This window comes from Carex rostrata, chromosome 2 (genome assembly GCF_964058835.1).
Source record: "Carex rostrata chromosome 2, lpCarRost1.2, whole genome shotgun sequence".
NCBI classification, from domain to species: domain Eukaryota; kingdom Viridiplantae; phylum Streptophyta; class Magnoliopsida; order Poales; family Cyperaceae; genus Carex; species Carex rostrata.
This window is the reverse complement of record NC_135919.1, coordinates 8,560,994-8,582,511: the sequence shown is the minus strand read 5'-3', so window position 1 is coordinate 8,582,511 and position 21,518 is coordinate 8,560,994. Positions and strand designations below refer to the sequence as shown.

General features: G+C 33.0%; 2 protein-coding genes and 1 long non-coding RNA gene across 3 annotated transcripts; all 3 read right to left on the bottom strand.

The window, feature by feature from the left end:
- Positions 1-5,463: 5,463 nt before the first annotated feature.
- On the bottom strand, positions 5,464-6,215 carry LOC144572900 (uncharacterized). The gene is made up of 3 exons (XR_013517832.1): positions 6,202-6,215; positions 5,753-5,878; positions 5,464-5,590 (listed from the first exon to the last, which is right to left on the bottom strand). It is a non-coding gene; the product is annotated as an uncharacterized LOC144572900 (long non-coding RNA).
- A 3,455-nt stretch (positions 6,216-9,670) lies between these two features.
- Positions 9,671-13,096, bottom strand: LOC144572889 (DEAD-box ATP-dependent RNA helicase 27-like). Its single transcript, XM_078322577.1, has 10 exons — positions 12,920-13,096; positions 11,975-12,242; positions 11,436-11,621; positions 11,125-11,310; positions 10,919-11,002; positions 10,583-10,624; positions 10,335-10,442; positions 9,939-10,238; positions 9,792-9,830; positions 9,671-9,701 (listed from the first exon to the last, which is right to left on the bottom strand). Exons 2-9 carry the CDS (start codon positions 12,203-12,205, stop codon positions 9,801-9,803), a joined length of 1,167 nt encoding a protein of 388 aa, XP_078178703.1. The 5' UTR covers positions 12,206-12,242; positions 12,920-13,096; the 3' UTR covers positions 9,671-9,701; positions 9,792-9,800.
- Positions 13,097-18,150: 5,054 nt separating this feature from the next.
- On the bottom strand, positions 18,151-20,867 carry LOC144572880 (8-amino-7-oxononanoate synthase). Its single transcript, XM_078322566.1, has 2 exons — positions 20,421-20,867; positions 18,151-18,723 (listed from the first exon to the last, which is right to left on the bottom strand). Exons 1-2 carry the CDS (start codon positions 20,739-20,741, stop codon positions 18,283-18,285), a joined length of 762 nt encoding a protein of 253 aa, XP_078178692.1. The 5' UTR covers positions 20,742-20,867; the 3' UTR covers positions 18,151-18,282.
- Positions 20,868-21,518: the final 651 nt, after the last annotated feature.

Sequence of the window (21,518 nt, the reverse complement as noted above, 5' to 3'; positions counted from 1 at the left end):
TAGTACAATTTCAAAAAGTATTTTATATAATTATTTTTTAGATTGCATATTTTGTTAATTTAAGAAGTTATGTTATTTAAAAAAATATTTATTCTATAATTAATAAAGTTTTATGTTCTTTTATGCTTAATTGAAATTAAAATTAGTGGCTTATTTTATATTCTTTGAAAAATGATTAAAAATAAAAATAATGAAAAGTTAGATTTTATATTCAAATAAAATTAAATCACCTGGAGAGATGGGTCAATTTAGGTCAATTTAGATTGGTCTAAAAATCGGCTTATTCTATCTTGGTTCAGTTCAATTAAATTATATTTGGTGAAATAAGTGAGATCTAAAATTCTCATTTCACTGTTTAGTTTGACGAAGTTCCAATACAAAATCTGATCCGCAACATAGTGCTATAAAATTGTGAAACATGCGTATTTAAATTAGGTAAACGATCATCTAAAAAATTCTCAAACGGACCTGCCTAAATTTTTTTGGGGTAATTTCACGTATACCCCTCAAAAACTTCAAAATCACGTATTTCCCCTCAAAACTTCCTAAAACTCACCAATTTACTCATTATGTTGTCTTTCATATTAAAACTCATTTTAAATTTATAAATATCCATTCCACCCTTTATTAAAAGCATACAAAATATTATAATCATATTAAAACTCATTTTAAATTTATAAATACCCTTTCCACCCTTTATTAAAAGCATACAAAATATTATAACTTGTTTAAGAAAAATGTCAGTCTTATATTTGATCGGTTTTCGAGGTCAAAATGGATATAATAGATAAAGGGTATAGTAGGTATCTTATAAGATCGACATTTTCTTTAAACAACCTACATTTCTTTATGTTTTTGAAAAGGATAAAAAGGGTATTTTATAAAAAAAAATTAATAGAAAAGACAATAAAATAGAAAATTTTGTGAGATTTGAAAGTTTAGAGGAAGAAATACGCAATTTTGAAGTTTTTGAGGGGTATACCGCATATGCTATAATCGTTTAAGTGAATATTTTATTGAAAAATGGATATAAGAATGATACGAGCTGTCCATGTATTTTCATGAAAAGATATAGAAATGATTTTGTTATAATTGCAGTTTATGTTAACGATCTAAGTATCATTGAAACTCCTGAAGAGCTTCCAAAAGAATAAATTATTTAAATGAAGAATTTGAGATGAAAGATCTTAGAAGAACAAAATTTTGCATTGGATTGCAAATCGAATATTTAAAAATGATATTTTTATGCATCAAGAAAATTAAATTGCAAGAGTGCTGAAATAATTTTATATGGATAAATAACATTCATTAAGCACTCCGATAGTTGTATGATCATTAGATGTGAATAAAGATCATTTAGACCTCGAGAAAATGATGAAAAATTATTTGGTCCTGAAGTACCATATCTTAGTGCAGTATGAGCACTTATTTTGATGGGCATACAATACATGATATATCATTTATAGTAAATTTATTAGCAAGATACAGTTCTTCTCCCACGCGAAGATATTGACATATAATTAAACATATATTTCGCTACTTATGAGAAAATTTAGCAATACACAAAAGCAAGTCAAGTATGTGTTTGGTTAAGATCTGTGATTCAACACATTCGTTAGACATGTAGATTGTCTTTTAGAGAAATGATCCCGAAGATCATATATGAATATAATATTGTATGTATTGCTCAATGAAATGAATGATACATTAAATGAGATAGAACAAAACATATTTCATCAAAATTCTTTTTCACACATGATCTCCAAAAGAATAATGTTATTAATATTCAGTAAATCCATTTAAGTGAAAAATTCAGCAGATTTATTCACTAGGCGCTCCTACTGCAATATTCGAAAAGCTAGTTCGTAATATTGGAGTTTGCTAACTTAAAGATCTTGATTGATGCTGTCATGAGGGGGAGTTAATATGCACTATATTTTCCTTAACCATGGTTTTTCCCATTGGATTTTTCTAGTAAGACTGTAGTTGCGTATTTAGAAGAATATTGTACTTTTTTTTCTTCACTAGGTTTTTATCCCATAGAGTTTTTCCTAGTTAGGTTTTAATGAGGCATATTCTTAGGTAATGGACATCCAAGGGAAAGTGTTATGAATAAATTATTAATGCGGATGTCCATAACTCCCAACATTAATTCTCCACTACCCTCACTACTATTGGAATTCATATCTCACTACTATTGGAATTCATTTTCTCATTTATTCACAATTTGTGACCTATAAATAAAGCCTTTGTAATATTGTATTGTACGCATATGAGAAATGTATTAATAAAGAGATTGTCATTTTTTTTCTCTCTATCTGTTTATTCTTCTTTATGCTTGTTCATCTTTATTTTATAACAGCTTTCTCATATATATATATTAAATACAAAGGTCGGGCAATATGCAAGAAACCTTAGGTCAATTAATTACTTGATTAATTACGTTTGATCCCCATTTCAGTTCCTAATATTTGGCACGATGTTTGATTTGATCAAGGGAAAAGCGAGCATGCGCAATTGACACATTAAATGGGTATGAGCTGACTAACGGGAAATAAAGTCCCAACGACAAATGCACTTACAGAAGAGTAACCGTTAATTAAATAACAAATATTATTTTGTCAGACTCAGTTGTACACTTAATTGTACTCCTCACAATTAAATGTAGCAAAATAAGGGCCGGGCCGGGCCGGATTTATAGTCTTACAAACGCAAAAAGGCGGCCTCATGTGATATGGGCCATACAGACATGTTTTGATCTGTCATTTATTGGCAAGAAGAATATTTCTATATTCAAAACAAATGGTACAAATAGAGTTATGATGTTCATAATTAGAAGAACATCCTGTCATTTTATCTATCTTTTTTTACACATGTGAGGGCCTTCCTTTCGAATCGGTATCCTCTCTGGTTTAGTCCAATGAGCTTCCAACTAAGCGATTGGAATTCGGAGCCTATGTAAATATAAGGAAGGGTCAGTTTTGAGATTCGTGTCTGGTTAAAACTGACGACTCAGATCTCAGTCAGGTATTGCATTGGATCTGAATTCCTTCCTTTCATGTGCTACCAAAAACTCGAATTTGCTGATCAAAAACCCAACTGTATCTGCCACCACAATATTCAGCTCGTGTATGTTTGCAGGAATATGTTTGGACTTGAAAAATAGGGGACTAAAGTTCATCATAATAAAAAGGTGCATTTGGATTGTCGGAGAATAAGTATAATGATTGTGTTACATGAGTTAGTGTGTGATAGTTAAGGGGGCAAACAGATCGGATATTATCCGTCTGTATCCGAAAATTAGATACAGGTATCCAACATCCGAATATTCATGCGGAAATTTTAGTTATCCGTATTCGAATAGTAGATATATATCATATAGGTTAATATATATTATGAAAAAAAATGTATATTTCTATGGATATCCTATGCGTATCCGTCTAATATCTGATTTGTACCCGAATCCCAAAAATAAATGCAGATACGGATATGATTTTTTACTATCCAATACGTTTGAACCCACCCCTAGTGATAGTGCAAGTGCTAATTTGAATATTGTGAGAAAATGTTAATCGTATGTTATTTGGAAAAGCGTAAATATTTATTTGTATTGTATAATATGTAATAGATCTAATCCAAAGTGTGTCAATTAACTATTCCTACAAAATGTTGATCAGTTAAAGCACTAAATGAACGCTAGCTATTCTGGATTGTAACCAAAATGAGAACAGCAGCACAAGTCCGAGATTAGTGATATTAATTCTCATGCATTTAGATGAAAAGCAAAGACTAATAAGTAATAACAGGTGGTATAAGAATATAGACGAAGAGCAGTGTACGTAGTTCACAGAAATGACACTGCATGTTAACGGTAGCAACAATGTTAAAGATTAATAACAAAATAGACATAATTGGATATTTGGATATGCAAGACTGAAGACACTTAACAAACCCAATGCAACTTTTACCAAATACACCCCACAAACTTGCTTCCCTATATTCCGATACTTGCCAAAAAAAAGAAAAAAAAATGGGAGAAGGCCTCAAAGCCTCGATCTTTGTAGTCTGTACCAACTCAGGAACTCAATGTAGTTCCAATGGCTCATTAGTAAAATAAATTTCTCTATAAGCATTATAAGAGCATGATCAATCAATCAATGAAATTATTTTTCTTTAAATTCGATCTCAATTTTTAACAAAGATCGTCTTCCTAAATTTAGCTACAGTAATTACACACATAAAACAAAGAAAGCTAGAATAATTACATGCTGCTCTGCCTGTTGTTGACACCCATATTCCCACAAGGGTTGTTAAAGGGGAATTTTACAAACTACCCCACTTCCGGAAATTTTCAAACAAAATATCCTCTCATTAAATTTCTTGACAAAATGCCCTTGTGGAGCCCATCGACATCTCATATTACTTCCATCCTTCCCTTATTTCCTTCCTGTCTCTTCGCCTCTCCCAAATATTTGTTTTGTTCGTTCTTCAAAACCTTCTCGCTTTTCCCCACAAATTTTTGTATATGAGTTTTTAACAGTAAAAAAATTGAATTACCTTCTTGGGAGAGGACGAATACTCTGGAAAATGCTTTTCAAACAGGAGCTTTCGGTAAAGGACCAAAAACTCAAGTACCAAAACTTTATTGACATGCTATAGATATATAACTTTGACATGTGTTTTTTGTTGAATAGGCCGAATTCATCATATGTTGAACTATTTTTCAGGGCTTGGGTCCCCTTTCGCCTTTTGCATTTGAATGAATATGACACCATTACATTCTGATTCGAGAGCTACAAATTTTCTCTGTTGTGTTTCAATTTGAACCATTAAGTACATATTTAAGCTAGACAGAAACAAGGGTTACCATAATTTCTGGTACTAAGACTCCAACATTATCAACACAAAAATCATGAAGCTTTGTGTATTGTGTCAGAAATTAATACTGCGACCCTAAATAGATAAAAAGAGAAATCTAGAATTGACAAATTCTTTCGAAGCACACTCGCCTTTTTTCGGTCTCACATTTCTCTAAGCTCCTCATTGATTAACTCGTCAATTAGTTTTTCATTTTCAACCCGTGCCTTCTTGGGTTATGTTGTTCTTCTAAATTTTATTAAGAGTGTGCAGTTTGAATAAGAAACTACAAAAGCTATCACGCCCCTGTTTGAAAAGCTTTCAACAAAGAATTCGTCCTCTCCCAAGAATGTAATTCAATTTTTAACGGTTAAAACTTGTATGCATAAATTTGTGTGCAAAAAAGAGAGACGGTTTTGAAGAGTAGACAGAGCAAAATTGAGAGAGGCGAAGAGACATGAAGGAAAGAAGGGAATGATGGAAGTAATATGAGAGGAGGGGAAATTTTGATGTTGATGGGTCCCACAGGGGCATTTTGTCAAGAAATTTAATGAGAGGGTATTTTGTTTGAACTTTTTCGGAAGTGGGGTAGTTTGTAAAATTCTCCGTTGTTAAAGCTCATGCCATGATGGCTTCGGTTCCTTTCTCGCCTATTCCTAGATATCGAGGGGCGGCTTTCCAGATTAACATTCACTTTTGGTGGTGAGCTGAAGCAAAATGATTTTGCAACTCCCTACCGGCACAACAATTAATTAAACATCTCATATACAAACAAATAATTCAAAAAAAAAAAAGAACTACTCATTATTTACTACATAAGCAAGTTTTTGAAGTTTCCACACAACAAACAAGTACACCACAAATTGTTCAAAAGCACAAAAAAAAAAAAAATTACCTTCAGATTTAGTGTGTGCACATTAAAGACTGACTTGATTTGTTGCGAGTTGTATGCTTCAATGCACGTTTTGTATGCATTCTTTGCAGATTGACACAGATAGTAGTTCTCGCCAACAATTTTCTCCTGAAAAGCAAGTATGAGAATAAAAGCACTTAAAAATTATTTCTTCTAACAAAATTCTAATGATAGGTGAAGCTATTATGGTCAGATTATAAGCATTACTACCAATGTAATAGTCTGTGCAAAACCGAACCATTTATTTTAATTAGTTGAAAAATCCAGAACTAAATTCTAAATTGATTTGTAAAGTAAAATTTGGGGGCTTCAACTAGCGAGATTGGCAAAAATAATCTTCCATAGAAGATCTTGAGCAATGCTTGCGTGTGCGAGTAAAGTACTGTGCTTTAGTATTTGTGCAAAGTATGTCAACATGAATATATTCATACCAAGAGAGCTTGCATTGCAGGGGTAATGTCTTTGTTCTATATGTCAATCTTCTGTGTGATGATTGAAACTTTGGCCTCCTGTAAATAAGCACACAGTTGAAAAACAAACTACTCTAGCCTAATATATTAGGTGTTGCGGTAAGAACAAATTAAGTAAATCTTAAAAATTTCAGTTGCAGAGTCAGTATCAACTTGAGATCTTTTCTAATGCGGATAATCAATACAAACTATACCATACATTTAAGTCGACTATATATATTGTTTATTGATTTTCTCTAATAGCTCACTAGAAATTAATTTAATAACATTTTCAACTGTACCATACATATTATATATGTTTAAATGTTATGGAAATAGTGTGATCTAATCAAGCCAGAGTTAATGATCTCATCTAAGCAGAATTAATTTTGAAATGCATTTAAAGGATGGATAAATTTAAAAAGGAATATAATCGATCCACATAATATATATTTTAATTCGACAATAATTTTAACAATTGTTATGAATTAATAAACTTAAAATAAGAGATCCAATTTTATAAATAAAAAACAGAGTTGAAGGGACTTAACTACAAAAAAGTTTATTTTCCCCTACATCCTGGAAGTACAAATTCTCCTATCCACCCAGACCCTCAATATATTCATGTTTTGTTCTGAACAAAGTTACCGCATCGTACGCATTGCTCCAAAACACCAGCGCCTTGCATGTATGTGATGTCACAAACTATATAATAAATTCTGGTCTTATTTCACCTATATAATTAATTCTGTTGTTAAAACATATTCTTGTTATAGCAAAAAAATTGCTTAAACAAATTTATAATTTGCAGCATTAATATATCGACAAGACAAAAAGAATGTAGATAAAAATAATTGTCAAGTTTCATTCTGTAATTTCAAAGCATCATTTGAAAAGCAGCCGCAGCTAAGCTTAAGGAGGGTGTTCGGCAACTTGGTTTGGCTTAAATTTTAAGCTCCACTAAGGAAGAGGTGTTTGGCAAAGATAAATTTAAGAAAGTGAGTCTTTAGCTTTCTTAAGGAGGCTTAATGCCTTAAGCCATGTAGAATGATGGCTTAAAAATTGGGACAAGCTTAAGAAAGTGGGCAAAAGGAGGCTTAAGAAATTGGTTTTAAGCTTTGCAAATGAGCAAGTATTTGACAAGCTTAAGACTTCTTAGAGCACTAAGGAGCTCTAAAGAAGCCTAAGCTACCCTTGCCGAACACTACCAAGGATATCTAATATGGGGAGTCAGAGAGTTATGTTGGTCAGGAATTGTTTCGTAACATTATAAAGTGATGATGCAATTCAACCAATCAAACGGAATAAAGATAAAAGCAAATTTTATCTTAATATCGACAAGACTATTTTTGTTCGGTTCATTATTAGATCGGGCTGGGCATGCAATTCAACCAACAAATTTAATTAAACCCGGCAGACCGTACTCCCTAGCCCGTACATTCTAAAGTGATGATGCAGTAAATTGCTTTAGCATACAATTACGCCCCATTATTTGTAAATTCAAGTTGAATTTAGTATTAAAATCAAAATAAATTTCTTAAATTATAATTAATAATATTAATTATAAGTTATAGCATCAGAAATTATATCCTAATTTGCCATGATGCAATCCGACCAATCAAAGTGATGATGCAATCTTGGCCTTGATTGGCCCGATCCTAATTTGCATCTTGGCCTTGATTGGTTTGATTGGTCGAATTGCATGCTCCTTTCCTCTTCATCTAATTAGCGCCATGCAATAAAGATAAAAGCTAATTTATGCGCAAAACCGAGGCAAATTAGGAATTACAAAAAGCAAGCATATGCATGCCATATGACGGACCCTGCAATCCGTAATAGTCAAATTTAACCTCGAGTAATATTTTGATAAGATAATAATTAATATATTACATTTTGTCACAAATTAATAATACAGAGAATACCAAACTCTTTGAATCTCCCTCCCTCCCATATTTTATTAATCAAGCTTAATATTACAGGCAAGGTTTTTCTATGTATCTTGATTATTACCAGAGACGCACCTCTGTTATTATATCTATGCTAAAAGAAAAACAGCAACAATCATTCAGATATAATAACTAAATATTGACCACCTATACATAGCTAAACATAATAAATATAAAAGATAGTGACAATCATTCAGATATAGTAACTAAATATTAACCACCTATACATAGCTAAACATAACAAATATAAAAGATAGTGATAGATGCCAATCTTCTGAAAATATCTCTCTGGATCTTTGCGTATCAGCTTGCCAAATCCAACACATTTTCACTTTGTAGGTTTGGGGGATTAGATGAAAGAAATCTTTATTTCTTTTTTAACTTGAGAAGTATATTGAAGGGTGGAGTAGCAGCGCTCTTTTTTTTTTTTTTTGATAAAAGTGGTTAATACCACCTGTTTCTTATAGAAACGGTAAACATTGTTCATACAAAATGTGTGGAGGACATACTCCAAAGTTCAGAAACAAAACACTACATATGATAGGTAATACTAACACATAAACTGATTCATCAGGAGACATATTACACACACAAAAGCTGATATTAAGAACGTAAAGCTTCTGATCTCTAAATGTCTAGAAGTGAATAGAGTCTGTTGAATTAGAACTGCAATCCATATAGGAATCATTAGAAGGTGTTGATGCAGACCCTGAATTAGACACCTCGGGATCCAGTCTGGCTACCAGATACTCCGAAAGATCCATTACCCCGTACCCAAGATCTGCGTCCCCTGTATCCCCTGAAAGGTGCTCTTCTTGGGTATCTGAAACCGACAGAATTGTCAGACTGCCTCCCTGATTCAAGTTAGAAACATCCATAGGCAGAATTAATGTTAATTTAAAGTAAGTATCATCATTTCGAGTTTTACACCAGTAGGAAGCTAAAGAGATAATATAAGAGCCTAAGCTAGTTAGATGAGGTATAGTTGCATTTTCAAAGCATACTTTATTTCTAGTTAACCAAATGGACCATAAAGTGGTTGCTCTAACCAATTCAACTAATAATTTATCCTTAAGGGGAATGCAACTGTCAATTAATCAAAGATCTTCTACTGTTTCGCAATTAAAAGTGAATCCATTGTGGTTTGCTATCCATAACCAAATGGATTTTGTATATGGGCAAGTGATGAATAAATGGTTAGAGGTTTCTACTGCTCCACAGAAAAGGCAAGTTGGATCTCCTTGCCATCCTCTATGAATTAAATTTGATTTTGTAAGTATCCTATCCTATTTTAGTAACCATAGAAAAACCTTAATTTTGAGTTGGATTTTTGCTTTCCAAATGGTATTGAAGTAAGAGTTTTTTATGCCTCCAAAATCTAACCATTTGTACAAGGAGTGTACAGTGAGAGCATCAAACCATACTATAATTGTAGGTGAAGCCTTTCCTATGGATATACATCTTCAAACCATTTGTACAAGGAGTGTACAAGGAGTGTAATAGTAGAGCTGTTCGACCAACCCTATGGATATACATCTGAGAGCACCAAATCAAGTCAAAATCATATTCACCCGACCAAACAAACAAAGTTTAATGATTCAAAAGAAAATTAAAAGAAAGTCAAACCTCAGGTTTTTAAGGAGCATCATATTGCACCACCCAGTCCTGAAAGGATATGTGAGCATTTATACAAGAATTAAAGCAGTGCAATTAAAAAGCAAGGATTCCCAAGAATAAATTGAAGGATAAAGAGAAATGAGGAATGGAACAAACCACAGAGGGGATATCAATTCCACGAGCGGCCACATCAGTGCACAGAAAAATACCGCTCTTGGCTTGAGTGAATCCACGCAAATTAGAATTCCGGGCACTCTGTTTTAGAGTGCCAACCATGTGAAAGCACTCCATGTTTATGTAACCAAGAAGTTCGGAATAAAATTTGACCGCCTCACGGGTTGAAAAGAATACCATTGTCTTTTTGGACCGTTGTTTCTTGAGAAAATTATAAAGCGACAGAAACTTCTCTTCACTCTCCACAATACAACAGTATTGTTTTAGCCCAGAAACAGTTGCCTACAAAATATTAAAAAAAATTGTCATATGGCATCTCCATCTCGGTCGGTGCGTCTCTAAAATGAATGGGTCATGAACCACAAGTTAATTCCTTACCTTGGGTTTTTTGTCATCGACTCCAATGTAAACAGGTTTTGGTTGAGCAGCCTCATGAATATTCTCTTCTGCCCTTTTCTTAAATGACAACTTTGCAAACTCAAAAACCTGAGAGATTTTGGTTAAATCAGAAGCCAACAATAGCAGCTAGGAAAGATAATAAACTGCAAGTACTCAACATTAAGTAGGCAAGGATAATGAACTAAAAAAGGCAAAAATAATATTAAGAAGAAAAAAAAAACAAGTACCTCCGTACTCTGTGTTGCACTAAATAATATAGTATGCCTCTTCTGCACATCAAGTGAAAATCAAGTATATTATCAGAGAAGTTTTCATCATTCCAATTTCCATGGAAAATAATCTTTTAGCATTTAAATTATTTGTGGCATATATAGTAGTTATTACAAGAAGGATATATTCCGATCCTATTAAGCATTCAACAACAGCTTCAAAAGGACTCTGTTAAATTGACAAGAGGATCTTTTCTCTTACTGTCTATGTCAGAAGTCGAGATTTGAGTGTATAAAAAAAATGTTTAGCCTAATTGGAGTAAATAATTAAGTGCTAACAATAATTAAGTCTACCATTGGAAGGCGCTTAAGTATCTCCCCCATTTCATCCTTAAAGTTTAGACCTAGCATCCGATCAGCTTCATCGATTATGAGGCACTACAACAAAATCAAAAGAAACATGCACTTTGTGAGCAACTTATTAATTTTAGTTAAAATTAAATTTTTTTCTTCGATACTAAAAAAGAAAAAAAGGGATATGAAGGCATCATGGTTTTTACCTCCAAATTTTTGTAGATGAAGTTGTTTGTTTTCTTTAGGTGGTCAAGGAGTCGACCGGGAGTCGCTACCAGCAAATTTACCCCCTTTACAAGTTGCTGAGCTTCTTTTCCTATTGGAACACCACCAACTACAAGTCCAAGTGTTTGTGTGTGGTGCTTCAAAAGACTCTTTGCAACAGCATGTGTCTACAAAAGAGAAGAGTTCATTATTTGCAACATGAAATCAGAATTTAAATTATGTCAAGCAATTTCGTCTCGCTAAAAATTAAAATCTTGCTAAAACCACTGTGCTTCACAGACAATTTCAATACCTGCATAGCAAGCTCCCGTGTGGGACTAATAACAATGATTTTCGTTCCGTTCCTGGGAAGGCACCGGGCAAAATGCATCATCTCTATTGCTGGGACCAAAAAAGCAAGAGTCTTGCCAGAACCGGTCTGTGCTGCACCAATTACATCTCTCCCCTCCAACATAAGGGGTATGGTCCTTGCTTGGATCTGAAAGAAACCCAATCAATTTAACCGAGGCTGAGGCTGAGACTCTAATTTCGGAAAATTTAATATTAACGAGGATGATAATGAACTAATTAATTAATGAGTATTTTATTAAGGTCCACTTGCAATGATCCACTTGCTATAGAATGTTCTATTCTCTGTGATTAAAATAATATTAAAATCCAGAAGGATGACAATTAAAAAATAATAACACTACTTTAGAGAGGCAATATAATATAAAATAAATAAAGGTAACCATGAAGGGAAGCTAGGAAGGGCTATAAATTATAAATTACGAATACCAAATTAAATATGAAAGAAGAGAGAGAAAGAGAGAGATTATTGATTATTCTCACCTCAGTCATGGTTTTGAAACCCATTTCATCAAGTGCCTTCAAAGTGGGCTGGGAAAGAGGAAGATCGGAGAAGGCACGATCTGTGAGGATACTACCTCCAAACTCGTCCCTCTTCGCTACCTTCACTTCTTGCGCTGCGACAAATTCGTCTGTCAATCTCTTGGCCTTCTTGTTCTGTCCTACTTCCTCCTCTCTTTCGAGGCATGGAACCGGCGCTCCTTTCCTCTTCATCTTCGTTTCGTTTGATTGGTCGGAGTCAGTGGCGAAGCTAGGAATTTTGTTAGGGGTAGGCAGAAATATATAATTGCCAAAAAAAAATTAATATAATATATAGACAAATATAGTTACAAAAATATATAGTTACCTTACTAATTGGTCCACATGAAAACAAGAAAATGAGCTTAGTCCTCATTTAAACAATTTAAGCTATTCAAGCAATTTAAACAATTCAAACAATTCAGAACCCTAACCATAATCAGTACCCATGAAAGCTCTCAAATAATTCAGAACCCTAACCACAATTCTCTCTCAAATAATTAATTCAATCTAGTTCATCTCTATACAGTGTAGAATATAGACTAATTCATCTCATGTTCAGAGAGTTATTTGCAATATAGACAGATACTGCCCCGAGAATGCATCTCAGGTTTTAAGTTACGGCCCTTTATTTTGGTTATTCTTGCAAATGTTTAAATTCATTGTTCAGTATTGGTCAAAATCCAAGCAATTAAAACACACGAATCATGTAAATCACGGTTTGCAAATCTAATTCGGTCAGGAAATACACTTCAAATCCAAGCAGGGTCAGGAAATTTACGAGAAATATACTTCAAATCAAATCAAAGTTCAGGTCAGGAAATTCAGTCAAAATTCAAGCAATTTTGCGAGAAATCGAGGAAATTCGGTTAGACCTAAACTCCCGTATTACAGAAGAAGGGGATTTACCGAACACTACAGCAGTAGAGGCGGGCTGGCACAGGCGGAGGTGGGAAGAGGCAGGCACAGGAGGCGAGGCGATCCTTCTTCCTCGCGCAGGAGCAGGCGCAGGCGGAGGCGACGGTCCTCCAATTTTTTTCCTTTATCGCGTTTTACCCTGGCTGCTCTACTACTATCTCTCTGCTAACGGAGGGTTACTTATATAGCATTTGGGGCAATTTCATGTACATCCCTCAAAAGTTTCAATATTACATATTTATCCCTCTAAAATCAATAATTACATATTTATCCTTAAAAATCATACAAACTCACATATTTGTCCAATCTAACTCTATAGCATATCAAATATCTCCAAAAATAATTAAATAATATTTTTTAAAACTTAGAAAAATTGTTTTACAGTATTAATTAATAATATGTTGACTATTATGCTCTTCATTTTTGTCTCTTTAGTCCGTCGAAGTTCTCTTCTCTGTAATGCACCAAATCTCCAGCCTCTCTCTCCATACGTAAATAGAAAATTAAAGCAGCAAGGGGCGGCATAAATCTACGAGAGGGGAGGCGACTAGAGAAGGTGGGGAGAAATTTGTGATTTGACGTGTTTGGAGAGAGGCGGGAAAGGTTTGATGCCTTACCGAGAAAAGAGCTCAGGCAGATTAAAGAGATCGAAGGGCATAATGGTCAACATATTGTTAATTAATATTGTAAAATAAATTTTAAAGTTTTAAAAAATATTATTTAATTATTTTTGGAGATATTTGATATGTTATAGAGTTAGATTGAGCAAATATGTGAGTTTGTCCAATTTTCAAAGATAAATATATAATTACTGATTTTGGAGGAATACATATATAATATTAAAACTTTGAGGAATATATATGAAATTTCCCCTTTTTTATTAATCTGGGCTCTGGGGTAGGCAAATTAAAAGTTCTGAGCTAGGCAAATCCAAAAAATAGCCCGGTCCAAAATTAAGTCCATATGAAGTAGGCATCCTGTGATACACTGCCTTCGCTCCTGATCGGAGTGAGAGAGACTCTTTTTGCGCTGAAAAATCAAGAAGAGAGAACAAAAAAAATCTATTAAAACAAATTTACCAAGTCAAAACTATTAAAACAATGACTTCTAATTAAAGAAACAAAGATTTTGTTGTTGGCATCAGAGGCGGAGTTAATTACACTATATGAATGGAGATCAACTGACTCTTATTTAATTTTAAAAATTATATACATATATACAATCTTTTTTATAGTTCAGAGTAAAATATTATGAATACTGTAAGATTGACCCTATATGATTGACATTCATTCACATTTGACTCCCATAGTTTGAAAGTATAGTTCCGTTCCTGGTTTGCATGCTACGTATGTCATTTTAAAGTTCAATTTTGAAATGAATAGAACATATATATGCTTAATTAAACACTGATTAATTTATGACAAAATAAAGCTAAAGATTGTGTATTTTTAAAATAATTCTAATAGATCGGAGTTTCCTCTGAAAGTAATATTGATAGGATCAAATTATGCCCGTTGTTCTTAAAACAGATTGTACCTGTGATTTATTATGGTTTTAAAAAAAAAGACAAAGATTACTATTATAGTTATTTCTCAAAATAAACTGTAGCTTTGAATGCAAGCTCACATTAGTTTGACATGCATAACAAATAAAATCTGATTTATTTATATAATGAATGCTTAATGTAGAAGAGAGTACGTGTTATTTGATATGCAAACATATTGATGAACATTTTAGCTTTTCTTTTCATTTTTAAATGTCATCATATATTATGTCTTCTTTTCTAATGGAGAAGCCTTTGTATCTGAACTTGTTACTGCAAGCAGGGATTCAAATTTATTTCTTTTTTTAGATGTTTATATAGATGAATCAGATGTTTATATAGATCAACTAAGTATTTATATAAAAGACTTAGGCTCTTTAATGACTTCAGTGGACTCCACTTTTTTAGCATAGCAGACCTCATTCACTGTTGCTTTTGAAGAGAAATACAGAGAGAAAAGGAGAAGTGGGTGGTCCTCTTATTCCCAAGAACAGGAACAGATTTGGATCACTGCAAGCAGTCTTCTACATATGCTGAACAATAGTCTCTTGCTTGTGTAAAGAGGAATAGAGGAAAAAAAGACCAAAATTTTCTTATGATGATTTCTTTTTTGTTATACAAGCGGGATTAATCCCACTGATTTTCATTGATATAACGAAAATCTTTTACATTGTTTCTAAGACCGGTACCACAATTATGGTACTAACTATAAAATTTTCTTATGATGATTAATACAAAAAATGCAGTTTATAGACTAGAAACACCTCATTGAGTGTAGTATGTTGATATAATCCAGAATTTGAAAAAAAAGATTAACTAATTAAGTACCGGTCCTTATCATTATTTCAGATATTTTGCTTAATTCTGAGAGGGAACACACTAAACGCAATGCATTCTTATAACTTTCTTGCTCATAGTTTCGAGCGTTAAATGCATCACCGCAATTTATTTATTTAAATCAAAGGTTTAAATAGCGTTTATTGTGTTATAGTGAAACGGTTAAAAAAATAGCGCTATGCATGTCCATTTAGTGCTACTATAGCGCGCTATAACGTGCTATAGCATCATAATTTTTATGATCCAAAAATGCTATAGCATTGCTATTTATAATCTTGATTTAAACTGAATGCGAAGTAGAACATTATTTATTAAAAAGTATGTATAGCCTACTAAAGTGGACACAAAATATAGAGATTTTCCAAAAATGAATTTTCAGATGCAAGTTAATAGTTTTAAACATAGTTCTTTTCACAAATTGATTTAACGAAATGAAATAACCTTGTTTAATATAAAGTATACCTCATGAGGTTGATTTTTAACCGACATAATAGATTGTCTTATTGCCTTTATCACAATTTAATTTCTCTAAGAATACCAGCAAGTTTTGTAAGAAGTCCAATTAGCAATAAGCTATTTACAAAAATAGAATTCAGTGAAAATATGTTGTATTAATTTTGATTCTTAAAAATAACTTATGGTTTAAAAATTCGATCAAAACGTTCGCTTCGTAAGAAATTGTTTGAGAGAGAAGGCTATGAATAGTGTTTTCCGCTCACCAGGTTAATTGTTTGGAAGCTGAAATTTGTATTTATACCATATGTAAAAAAAAAAAACCCTTAAATTATGGGAATTTCGAAAAATACCAGGGTCTCTAAGCCAATTTGTGACCCCATTCTTAGAGAGACGCAGATTAGTTTGAGGGCCTCTCAAAAATCTAAATATATTTAATATTACAGTGTAATTTTGGTTTTTTGAGAGGCTGCCAAGCCAATCTATGCCCCTCCAAGAATGAAGTTGAAAATTGGCTTAGAGGCCCTGATATTTTTTGAAATCTCTCCAAAACATGTTTTTTTTTTTTAATATGGTATAAATAAAAAAATTGGATTTGGAAGTGACAAGCGGAACTAGTTCAACAAATTTGTTCTAACATTACTTTTGTACTTGTCTTGTGAGATTCTTCAAATAACATGTTGAAACTAATAATTTTGTTGTACTGAAAATTTATTCAGGATGAAAAAATGATTTAAGAATTGTGAAAATTATTTTGATGTACAAAATTTGATTTACATGATGTGACAATCATTAGAACTCGTGAATTTGTGCCTAGAAAAAATTATTTGCAATGTTTCGTGATGAAATAATCCGACAACGATTGAAAATCAAAATTTTAGCTTGAAAACATTTCTTTTCAGTTAGAAACAAATCTTCTGGACCTTAAATAATTTTCTTTAGCTTAGAGCGACTCTTTTAATTTGAATAATACTTTAGATATTTTTTTTTCCAATTCAGAATAAATATTTTATAATTAATTGAATGATTTTCTTAACATAAGCACAACCTTTTATTATAACAATGTGATTTTAAAATTGAAGCCTATTTTAAATGCAATTTGTAACATAAAATGAATTCTTTTAAACTTAGCTAAATAATATTAGCAGAATTTTTTTCTTCTGTTTTTTCTATTCTTTTAACATTACATAAACAACATTCTTAAGACAGTAAGTGGTACATATTATTTTCTACTAGCTCTATAGCAGAATAACAGAACTGCTGTTGTAAATACCGTTTCCTAAATATGCTATATTGTTACTGCTTTCTGGCACTGGCGGACCCATGAAGAGTCGAGAGTAGGCAGTTGCCTACTCATTGATTCCAACTTTTTTTTAGATCTAGTAGTATATTATACTTGTATCTACTCTTGGATGGATATAATGTCTCTCCTTAAATTTAATTTACAGTCCAGTAGATGAAAATTGCATGGAAAAGTAAGTTACCCCATATTGATTTGCATAAAAGAAAAAAAAAAAAAAAAAAACACAATCCGATTAGCTATTCCACTTAGAAGAATCGTTGATTTGTTAGGAGAAAAAAGATGTCCACTACTAAGGATATAAATATGTACCGTGCCGTAACTAGTCAAGTCGTAATTTGGATCACGCGTCGTGATCAAATTTGGAAGGATGGTTATGGCACGTAAATGGTCACAACTAGAGTCCTAAATAGTGCGCTATAACGACGCTATAGTGCTGCTATAGCATTTTTGGACCATAAAAGTTATAGCGCCATTGATGCTATGCTATAGCGGCACTACATGGGCATAGCGTCATTTTTTTAGTTGTTTCATTGTGATGCGATAAACGCTATTCAAACCTTTGGTCACAACACATTAATCACGCCATAACCGGTCACGTTTGTCATGTTTAAAAATATTTTTTCAGAATTTAGATTAGTTTATTTAAGATTCACTATTCGATTAAGATCTAACGGTCCTTATTACACGTGACCATGTGTCATGCCGTGATGGGTTACGTGCCTTGCCGTGCCAAATTTTTCAAAGATGGTCACGTCACGTGGATGGTCACGGCACGTAACCGGCATACGTGCTGTGATGGAACCATGTCATGCTGTGACGTATCCGGTCGTGTCGTATCCCTATCAATTACTCCGCTCCAATTTGTCACGAGAAAAAACAATTATAATTTAATAAATATTTTGTGACTATCCGATCAAAATTCTGGATCCGCTAGTAAGTGGTACAGGTTTTGGCCAAAGTAGCTCACCGATACAGCAAACAACCGGAAAATCAGTGAAACCCATTGTTTTGGGTTGCTGGATCGCCTGTACAGCACTACAGCCGTCATTTACATTAATACCAGTGATGATATCGATGCCATCAACAACAGAGCATTATCCATTTCTGAATTATATAGACTGGACTGAAACTGAACTGTACATGTTATAATTATACACATTAAGAACTTTTAAATCTAATAACTGACTAAATTCTGTTAACATTAATTTGAAGAGAATTTCACTTGTCATTGTCTTGAGAATTTGAAGAGAAGTCTTGTTCATATATTATTTGTGCAACCAAACCAATGAGAATCAGCCCCAATGCTGCAACCTTCCGCCATTCGACTTCACCACCCGGCGCAGCAAATATACCATCACCAATTGCGATTGCCAATATTGCCATGAGTGCACGGTATATGTTTCTTCGGAATTTAGATCCAGCTTTCTCTTTACTAATTTCTTTAATCTTCTCAGCCTCCGCCTTCGCTGCCATTTTTGCCTCGGGTTCAATTTCAGATTTCTTGTCTTTTAAACTTTTGAAGAATAAACCTTCATTGCGACCTTTCTCAATTCCTTTCTCAAATTCCTTCAACATCATTTCATTTTCCTCGATCTCCTTCCATCTGATCTCTGCCGCCTCGTCAAATTCTTGCATTCGGCCATCTAGTCTCTCCATTATCTGCCATCACAAGCAAAACAAATTATTTTATAAGAATTTCAAAACAAATTATTATAATCAATTGTCGTTTATTTTGCACAGTCTGGGTCAATATATGCAAAATTCTAATTTTTATTTGAAACATCCTTTTTTTTATTCTCCTCAACAAATATACAAATGCACAAAAAAATCGTAGTTCGTGATTCGATTCAAGTTTGATTCAAAAAAGTTCGTAAAAAATTCGATTCGAAATAGTTCAAAATTAATTCAAATCAAATTCAAACTGGACCTGATTCGTTCGAAATAGGTTCACAAACTATTATAGTTCAAATCTCAAAGTAAAGTGATTTTCTGCTAATGACTTATATTCGTTGATGACTTAAAAGTTAAAATATAAGACTGTCCAGCCATAAGTCAGAACTCGTAAGCCGCAACCATCGCTCTCAGTTCTAAAACCCTAAATGACTTTTACCTCTCACTTTCGGCGACTACGATCACTATTTCTTATCGTAAAAAAGTTTGTAAAAGATTCGAAATTGAGTTCGTAAAAAATTCGATTCGAAATTAATTCAAACTAAACTTAGTTAATTCAAACCAAACTCAAACTAGAATAAATTCGATTCGGTTCGATTCGATTCGTTTGCAGCCCTAGCTTTGCGTATGGCTTTGGAGGCAACAACTAATTTGAAAAAACAAACAAATAGTGACTGAAAATGAAATAAAGGACATAATTGATTTTCTTCTCTCCGGACACCTATAATATAAGTTAAAATGGGATATTTATAAACATATAATGATGTAATTTAAGCTTAACGGTTTATATATTGTCCTTGATCAACGCCAATTTCAGCCTTTAAGTGGTCTAATTTTTTTAAAAATTATATTACATCACAGCTAGGGGTGTTCAAACGGTTCGGTTTGTTCGGTTTTCAACTGAACCGAAAAATTTCGGTTTAAATGGTTCAGTTTTTTGGTTTAAATGGATCGATTCAGTTGAATTTTTGAATTATTTCGGTTTAAATGGTTTGGTTTGGTTTAAATTTTTCAAAATTGACTAAACCGAACCGACCGAATTATATTGATTCAAGTATGGTTTATATTTTGTTTGGTTCAATAATTGCTTCATTTCTTTCATTTTAGTTTAAATATTTAAAAACATCTATATATTTTGTAGGGAATTGAACAACTTATATATGAACATGTTTAATTTTTATTAATAATGGCACCGATAGGTTTACTTCGATTTGAACCGAACAAATCAAAATTTACTTCGGTTTGTTTGGTTTGGTTCTTAATCGGTTTTGTTCGGTTCTATTTTTAAAAACCGAAAAAAAGTTTAATTTAGTTATTTTAGTTCGGTTTCAACTGAACCGACCGTTTGAACACCCCTAATCACAGCTATCCAAAACCCAAATGACACAGTTCCAACATGAAGTATGAAAAAGGTGTTGGTATTTGTTCACACTGAACCTCTAAACAAAAACCTATCTATCATGTCTAATGCAATATTATGGATTATCAGTTCTCAGTACCAACTATAATAAAAAGAACAAAGAACAGAGGAAATTTGGGGAATGAATTTAACAGAGTGGTTTTACTTCATGCAGCACACGTACTATAGAATCAAAACAACGTTGTATATGGTTCGTACACAGCATGAAGCCAAAACTCTTGCGTTAACATCTTTAACCGGAAATTGAGCAAAGGTACTGACTGACCTGGCCACTGGTTTCGTCGAGGTTGCTTAGCACATTCTTGCCAATCTCCTCAAGCTCTTCATTGTAATCCTCTCCAAATTTGGTGAGGTCCTTGGTTCGGTCATCTATGAAATCGACCACCCGGACCTTTTGCGCCTGAAGCATCGCGATTTGTGCTAGTATTTCTTGCTTTCTCCGATCCCCACCAACTGGTGAGGCGGAGTCTGTGCTCTCATCCCTTGAACTGCATGTACAAATAAGGCGTCTCTTCCCTTTGGAGAAACCAGTTTTTGCTCGGTGCGGAGGTGAGTGACAGCTCTGAATTGAATTGAGACTGATCATGTTTTTTTCTTATTTGCTTTTAATTTTGCTTCTATGCAGAGTAGAAATGGAGGATTTTGGTGCTTTTGTGTTCTATTTGAAGGAGGATATTTGTGGGGTGGTGATGTTTTTTTCCTACAAGCAACAATATCCATTTGTGTTTTATTTAACTTTAAATGACGCACTTATCCCTGAGTACCGTTAATGGGTATCTATCTATATATGGGCTTTCTATGCTTTATAAATGGGCCTTCTTGGGCTTTATATTTTTTAATTTTCATTTTTAAAGGCTAAACACTAAACAGTGAATCCAAACTAATTGATTTCTATATTAAAATGTGCATGGAGACTAAATTTTATATTTTTGAAAAAATTACTATTTTTTTAAGATAGGTAGAAAATCATTTTTTTTTCCAAAAGATTCTAGACCATTCAAAAATAATAATTTCTATCTATTGAAAAATATAGAAAAATAATAGTAAAAATAATATAAAAATATAAAAATTTGGTCACCAGACACATTTTTATACAGAGATTATGTTGAGATATTTGGATTGACTGTTTGGACTTTGAAAACGTCATCGCCCGTGACGCTTTCAGGGAAGGATGTGAAGCATAGAAAGGCTCATGCTTTATGAAGCTCCTTAGAGCTTAGCCCATCATCTCTTATTTCAAAGAATAGGAGACCCAGAAGTTTTCTAGAGAGAGAATAGGAGACCCAGAAGTCTATTATTGGGCTGCACATTTATGCTTTATTAATACATACTTCCTTTGTTCTCAATTAACTAGCAACACCTG

Excerpts from the sequence above, each read along its gene's own strand:
- LOC144572889 (XM_078322577.1), bottom strand. The coding sequence starts at position 12,205 with ATGAAGAGGAAAGGAGCGCCGGTTCCATGCCTCGAAAGAGAGGAGGAA. Across the intron at positions 11,622-11,974 it reads GTTTCAAAACCATGACTGAG|ATCCAAGCAAGGACCATACC; the intron begins GTGAGAATAATC and ends GGTTTCTTTCAG. Across the intron at positions 9,831-9,938 it reads GAATTGATATCCCCTCTGTG|GACTGGGTGGTGCAATATGA; the intron begins GTTTGTTCCATT and ends ATATCCTTTCAG.
- LOC144572880 (XM_078322566.1), bottom strand. The coding sequence starts at position 20,741 with ATGATCAGTCTCAATTCAATTCAGAGCTGTCACTCACCTCCGCACCGA. Across the intron at positions 18,724-20,420 it reads TCGACGAAACCAGTGGCCAG|ATAATGGAGAGACTAGATGG; the intron begins GTCAGTCAGTAC and ends TTGTGATGGCAG.